The sequence below is a fragment of the Nicotiana tabacum genome, chromosome 15 (assembly GCF_000715075.1).
Source record: "Nicotiana tabacum cultivar K326 chromosome 15, ASM71507v2, whole genome shotgun sequence".
NCBI classification, from domain to species: Eukaryota; Viridiplantae; Streptophyta; class Magnoliopsida; order Solanales; family Solanaceae; genus Nicotiana; species Nicotiana tabacum.
In genome coordinates this window covers 70326763-70333755 of record NC_134094.1, presented here as the reverse complement: position 1 = coordinate 70333755, position 6993 = coordinate 70326763, and the positions used below count along the sequence as shown (strand labels likewise).

The 6993-nt window shown below is 36.6% G+C and overlaps 1 protein-coding gene across 3 annotated transcripts; it reads right to left on the bottom strand.

Moving 5' to 3' along the window:
- Positions 1-735: 735 nt before the first annotated feature.
- LOC107824419 (squamosa promoter-binding-like protein 3) lies at positions 736-6329 on the bottom strand. 3 transcript variants are annotated; one of them, XM_016651174.2, is made up of 6 exons: positions 6122-6329; positions 5001-5181; positions 3639-4359; positions 3374-3510; positions 2721-2987; positions 736-1396 (listed from the first exon to the last, which is right to left on the bottom strand). In XM_016651174.2, the coding sequence occupies exons 3-6, from the start codon at positions 4280-4282 to the stop codon at positions 1056-1058; spliced, it is 1389 nt and encodes a 462-aa protein (XP_016506660.1). In that variant the 5' UTR covers positions 4283-4359; positions 5001-5181; positions 6122-6329; the 3' UTR covers positions 736-1055. The 3 variants fall into 3 exon arrangements, with proteins under 3 accessions (XP_016506660.1, XP_016506662.1, XP_016506663.1); XM_016651176.2 differs by lacking the exon at positions 5001-5181 and having other exon boundaries at positions 6122-6259; XM_016651177.2 differs by lacking the exons at positions 5001-5181; positions 6122-6329 and adding an exon at positions 4760-4959.
- Positions 6330-6993: the final 664 nt, after the last annotated feature.

Here is a 6993-nt window from a genome sequence, read left to right as displayed (position 1 = left end):
AAATTTGCGAATACAATTATTCAAAGAAATCAGTATAAAAAAGTGTATTAGGGAGTTTTGTTTTTACTCCCTATAAATGCCTATCTACATCTTGAATTTCTGTGACTATACCTTTAGGGTCCTATTTTGTCAATGTCTTCAAGAGTCCCTTTTCTTTATTCTTTCTAATTTCTAAATTCCCACAAAAATAGTTGAAAGATATAAGAGTTTGTCGATACTTCTACTTAAATACACATTAAAAGATTTCTAAGAGACTCATTGTATCTTGTCTCTTTGCTTGCACCAAGGTAAGCAAGTAGCAACGAAAATCTAAACAACGCCTTGCCATAACAAACCAATTTTCATATCCAAAACTCTCTCTCTTCCTTTATTTATGAATTGTCGCTTCCCATTCATTTATGAAGAGTTCTTCTGATTAGTACTTGTATCTCTAATATTTATCCAACACATTTGGATAATTTCGTTATACTCTTATCATAGATGACTCGATATTCAGATTTTGACATTCTCAAAATTGCACAAGGAATTTGGAGTAGGTAATTGATTACTGGACCGAAATTTCATTCGGCGTTTATCATTTCAGATCATGGGAATTAGCTTCACTTCTCACTCATTAGGAGCACATACTGACTATATTAACCTTACAAACATTATTAAATGTTCAAACTTTTTAAGAAGACCGAACAGGGCTACGAAAATTACTCGGTGAGTGAAAATAAAAGTAGACTAGAACCATAGCAAAATACTAATTCGTCAACACTCCAGAAAATGGACAAAACAGTCATTCAGAAGTCGGGGCCTGTGCAGTTATGTTCTAAGTTGCAGAATAAAGAAACTACAATTCTTAAGAACCCTTGTCACTGCCTAAATTAAGTAAACTTTCTTGGAGTTGCAAAGGCCAACCTATATATTATATACCAGTACTAATTTAAGATGGCAAACAAACTGCTTGAAATAGCCTACTAATAAACCTCCTGCTTGATCCAAATTTAACGTGTCAAAAAGCAAAAACGGGGAGCTGGCCAAATTTCCTGAAAATCCATCAGATGTTGCCTTCAGTTCAATGCATTGAGATAAAAATCAGTGTCAAATGGAGGTTTGAACAGTTCGATTCCCTGAAAGCTACCACCAGCATGACTATTAGCAGCCAATGTATGGTCACGAGGATCGGATGAAGGTTGTCCATCACCCTGCCAGTATTCACAGGACAGAAGCGGCACACCTTGTGGAATTGCCTGCATCATCTGCTCGGGCATGCTGCTCTGATTTGCATGTGTTGGGTGGTTCAGTGAAACAGTCTCAGGCTCGGATGAACCCCATGAATTAGTTGACAGAAGAGAGAGAGCACGAGGAAATTCCGGTCCTGTACCCATATTGAACATGGATTCCTTGGCACCTGATAGAAAAATGCAAAACTAACCTACTTCAGAAAACTTATGCTGGAATTTAATAATCTTGCACTTTCAATCAGCTTCCTCTAACACTCAAAAGTCGTCTTGACTTCCAAAGCTTTTCAGCATTCTACAATTCTTCAACAGTGAACGTATTAAAGGATCAACTTTTCAAAATCTCAACTTTATTTCTTCCATAAAATATATTCATATAAAGTAAAGTGAGTCGATAAGTGATCCTGACTCCATTTTCAAAAAGGACAACAGCCAATCCCACTGCTACTATCAGTTATATACTGGACATCATACTTTCATATCTAACAAAGTCTCTACAGAAAAAAAGATCGACAATAAATAGAGGGGAATGTCTAATCTCAACAATGGTGAACTCTCGAAGGAGAGTAACTAATCTAACAACAGCTAAGATATACTTATTCTGTAGTCTTGTCTAAAGATAATTATGAGGAAGATAAATGTCTCAGAAATCAAACTCTTGAATGTCTCCCATGTATGGTGAGTCTTACGCAACTTCTGCAGCTCCTAAGTTTTTTCCAAGCTAAGTGCATGTGATTGTTATCTTACATGCAAGTGAACATTTTACCGCCTTTGGTGCACTGCTTTGATCTCTAATTAGGAACAAACTTATTAACTCATCTCAGAGGTAGTGATATTAGGTAAGAGCTTTATGTTGTCAGCTAACTCTTTCAATTTATTAGATACCAAGTATGAAAATAAGTCATAATCTCCAACCCCAATGCATAGCATAACAAGTCCAGTTCTACTTCAGCCACTTTTAAGTCTCATCAGTAGCACTCTTGCTAAATCCCATAATTGACTCCTAAATGAAAATGCCTTCAATTCCTCAGGAACTGTTGGACAGATAAAACTACAACTCAAGCAAAAATAAAGAAGGTTCCATAGTAATAAAATAAAGCTTTCAACCAAAGTGCTTCCTATCATGTTTCATCACATATGGGATGGCCAGATGGAGAAAAGGTACATTTATTGAAGGGTTCTAGTTAAGATCAGTACTCCATAACGTGTAACCCATAATGCAAATGTAATGCACCTATTGTTGACTACCAATTAGCCTTATCAAAAGAAAACGTTGACTACTAATTAGGATAGAGATTCTTTAACAAGAATTGCTGCTTTCAGGAGTCTAACTAATGATTATGCAACTAAATTGATGGAACTGTTTTTACAAAAAGATACAAATAGAGGCAGGGAAAAAGTAGAGATCTGCTTTACTATATATATAAAATTTGCAACATCTTGGACAAAAACTGCACAGAAGAAAGGCTTTGGATCCTTGATAGTGAAACAAACCTCGATTGAAAACCTCGGCTGTGTGGCCCTTGGAGGGCAAGAGCAAGCAGCTAGATACATTACCGTGTGCACCCACGGCCCGTGAAAACTGGATCCCTGGCAATAATGACTGCCCATTTGTACTGCCATCTCTTTCAGGCTTTGGAGCTAATCCTCTTGTTATACTGAACTTAGTTTCTTCAGTGCTTTCCCAGGTAGAATTTGCAGCAGCTCTACACTGAACCAGGTTGGAATGGTTGAGCACAAGATTCATAGGTTGCCTGCTATCTGTAATCATAAAAGCCCATAAGATGACAATTAAGCACCAAACACTGCTTAAACCATAACAATGTCTTATATTGATTAGCAGGTAATCCACGAAGCACCCTCACTTTCCAAGCACAACTAATTGTTATTAATTATATGCATGCATTTCATTTTAGATACAAATGATGTTTGGCATCTTAAATGTATCTGGATTATTAAAACCAATGCCACTACAACTGGTTGTTTACACCAGCAAAGAAATGTTATGAAAAGCTTTTTGAATAGTAGTCGACAAATTACTGTCCATGTTAACCTATTCTCAATAACTATTACTAAAGCCTGTCATTTGAATACTCAAAGCCACATTCCAAGAAAGGAAACGCCCAATCCAAACATAGACAACATACCATAAAACAATGAAGAAAGCCTTGCCGAGTTGAACTGGATGGTTTCCTGCTGTGGTTTGCGGCGTCGTGCATTGTGATCAGAGAGCCTCCTGCGGCAGCTTCTCTTCTTTTCATCAAATTCAGACAAGCTATGGAACCTTAATTTCAAGGATTCAAAAATAAAAAAAATGAGCAATGTGCTAAAGCTACATTTAGAAGAAGAAGTTGCCAAAAGGCACAGATGTGCATTCCAAGGACATAACGATCTAATTACAAGGATATCTACCTGCTACACTGTTGACAAAAGCGGCGTAATACACCTGCTATAATGACCTTTGGGCATTTGGAATGATTTTCACAAACTCGATGCTTCCGGTAATATTCTTTAGCTGATGAAAGATCAAGGTTGCAGCCTTCAACCTGACAGCGTGGAGTTGGTGCATTCTGAGTAGATGATTTTGTTTTCTTTGCTGCTGCAGCAGATGATACGTGTTTATCGGGGAAGGATGAAACCTTAGCACCACCGATGGTCTCAAATGTCCGCTTACCAAGTTTCAGACCTACAAGTGGTTCAACAGAGCCTACTGGAGCCTCCATGGGGGGTGAATTTCTAGAGCAAGGTTTCACTTTCTTACTAAGATCCTCAGGAGAGCCATCGAAAGAAAAGTCGGATGCTTTCAAGCCCTCCTTTGGTGAAGAGTCAGTAGAAGCTGATATTGAGCTCTTGATCGAAGAACCACACCCAACATCAGAGACATAACCACCAGTACCACTACCACTACCACCACTCGACAAATTGAAGGATCCAGCATCAAGTTCTCCATCTTCTTCAACTCCCCAATCTGTTAATTGTAGTTCTTTTGGACTTTTGGCGACCTCTGAACCAAACATTACCAGGTTTCCCCAGTCCCACTTTGCATTCCACTCCATCTTGGGGAAGAAGCTACGAGATGGCTTTAGTAAATTTCCACACTCATGGAATGCAAAAAAGTAACTAGGACTCAGATCTGCAGAATATCCACCATATAAAGTTAACTTCTATCTGTTCCTAGATTGACAAGTACATAATTTCACCAAGGCAAAAACAAACATTCCATGAAACAACAGGAAAGTTCGAATCAAACAGCAAGAACACAAATCCCAAGACTAAAAAACAGAACAAATAATGTAGCATGGCTGGAACACAAATTTGATGTTCTACCTCAAAACTGTAACTCACTAATTTTCTTTCACACTTTCAAGATCGTATTGTCATTCTAATCCAAATTCTTTAAATAGGCCAAAGCAAGAGGAAGTAAACTATCCCCACAGAGCAGTCAATCAAACATGTAAAGAATAAAAAAGATTGTCCCTCAAATCACTAATAAAAAAGCATCCAAGCCCCATAAATTGGAAGAGGTTACACACAATAGCGTCCGAAAATATTCCTCTGCTAGTTCCCACACATATAGCCATGACCTTACAAAGAGCAGCATCTCAACCATTCCCTTCAAAACCCATTTACTAACAAGATCCTGAATTACTCCATTATTTTTAAAGAGAGAGAAACGATAAGAAAATAATTACTATCTTTGTATTCTAAAGCAGCTCATCAAGCATATACAACAACTTCAATTATTTTGCAAGAAGAGGTAGAAAACGAGTTCACCTTTACCAAACAGAGCTGTTGGAGACAAAGAACCACTAGTAGACAAAGAAGTATATTAAAACTATTCAAATACAGAAACAGAGCTCAAGCCCTTCTAATCCAAGACCACAAAATGCCTCTCCCCATCTATTGCATCCCTTAACTCCACCACATCATTTTCAGCTACTTGTTGTTTTCTCACCTAATCAAATGAAAGCCAAATAAATAATGAAACATTGAATTGTTTATCAACCCCACAAACAAGTGACTAGGTGTAATAAATATGCAAGTTTAGAATTTTCTATCTTACACTTGATTGTGACTAGATTTACATACACCCCTTTTCACAAAATGTGAATAATTTAATTTGTATGTTTTCCTCAAATAAAAACACATCTTCTGGAATAAAAGTTACTCCTGTTTATTTTGGCATAGAGTAGGGGGTAGTTAGGGAAAGTAATGGTCCCCCATCTTAGGGTTTCATGGGAATCCACACCCAAAAAGAAGAAGACAGACTTTTCTATGCTTCCTTAAAACTGATTAACTAACGCATGAATGAACTCTCTTTCTTTTCCAAGAAAATGCGACATCGTTTATGCTGCCTTCCCATATTACATTAAATAAATACATACATACAGGTGAATAAAGAGCAAAGAAAAGGGTGTTATGCAAGTTTTTAGCAAATAGTGATGCATTTTCTTCATCTGTTACATATAAATATCACCGTAATAAGAAACAAAATCAGAAACCAAGAAAAGGGTGTTTGATGAACTCAGTCTGTTTCTCCATTAATCAATGGAGAAGTAGTAATAAGGAAACAAAACCCACTTCTTTGGAAATGATTAGGGTGAAAAAATAAATTGAAAACTAAATAGGTAGTATAAAAAGATACACTAATTCTAAATCGAGAAATTCCGTCTAAATGGAAGCTTTGAGAAATCAAGAAATCATTCCCTTAATCTGTTTCTCCAGAAAAGGAAAGAATCAAGTGGGAAAACAGCAACAAAAAACAAAGAAACCCTCAGATTGTTTTGATAATGATTTAGATAAGGTAAAAGGCAAAAATAACGAACCTAAATATGTATTCATCTCAAAGAAAAGAAAATGATTAGCTAGCTTGGTAAAGAAGAAAAAAAGCTCACCTATGAATATGATGATAATAGAGAGAAAGCCAATTTTCTTGGAAAACTTTAGAGTTTTTACACTTTACCAAATGAAGAAAAAGAGAGAAAGAGGCATTATATCAGGAATGCATACAGACAGCAGCAGCAGCAGTAGTAGTAGAGAGTGTGACTGGTGAGTGACCCTGCTGTCAGTGAGAGAACGACAGTGTGTGAGCTGGTGCTGGGTGATAGCTTTTATCACCTGTGTGCGGTTACATGATAAGAGGTTTTACTACTCCATCTTTTTTCACTGTGGGATGGATATGTAATGGGACACGCGGATGGTTGTTTAAGTGTACAGCTATTTATTGACAGCTTTTTCTCTTGTATAGAGTTTTTGGTGCCACATATTTAAGTTGTACAATTTTGTGTGCTTGCTGGTAGGCCCGTTCAAACGCTTATTTACTTATTGATATCGGGATAATGTATGATGAACAAATTAAAATTTTATAATTAATAATTTAACAGTTTAGAATAAATTACTCAATTTTTTTATCGGGTAAACTGTTAACCCGTTAAAATTTTTTATATTTATATTTTTATCCTTATGTATATAAAATACTATTAAAACCTAAATGGCTAAATCCCTTCTAATTCTCAATAGAATTGTCGTCTATCGGTAGCTAATGGCATTGGCAGTCGTCTTTGGCTTCTAATCAGGAAAAGCTACTACAACTAACAGAGATAGTTTGAACTATGCATTTGGCTGTTTAGTATTGATTGTTCAAAAAAATTCTATTTGGTTTAGCCGATAAACCGCTCGATAACCGCCCGATAATTATCAATCCGACACCAATCCGCCCGTTGTCTTATTGGATGGCTAACGGATTACTACATTTATAATTCGATAA

Bases quoted from the DNA above. Each gene is read 5' to 3' on its own strand.
- LOC107824419 (XM_016651174.2), bottom strand. From the start codon at position 4,282: ATGGAGTGGAATGCAAAGTGGGACTGGGGAAACCTGGTAATGTTTGGT. The intron at 2,988-3,373 runs GTATGTTGTCTA...TTATGATTACAG, and splicing joins GCTTTCTTCATTGTTTTATG to ATAGCAGGCAACCTATGAAT. The intron at 1,397-2,720 runs GTTTGTTTCACT...TTTTTCTATCAG, and splicing joins AGCCGAGGTTTTCAATCGAG to GTGCCAAGGAATCCATGTTC.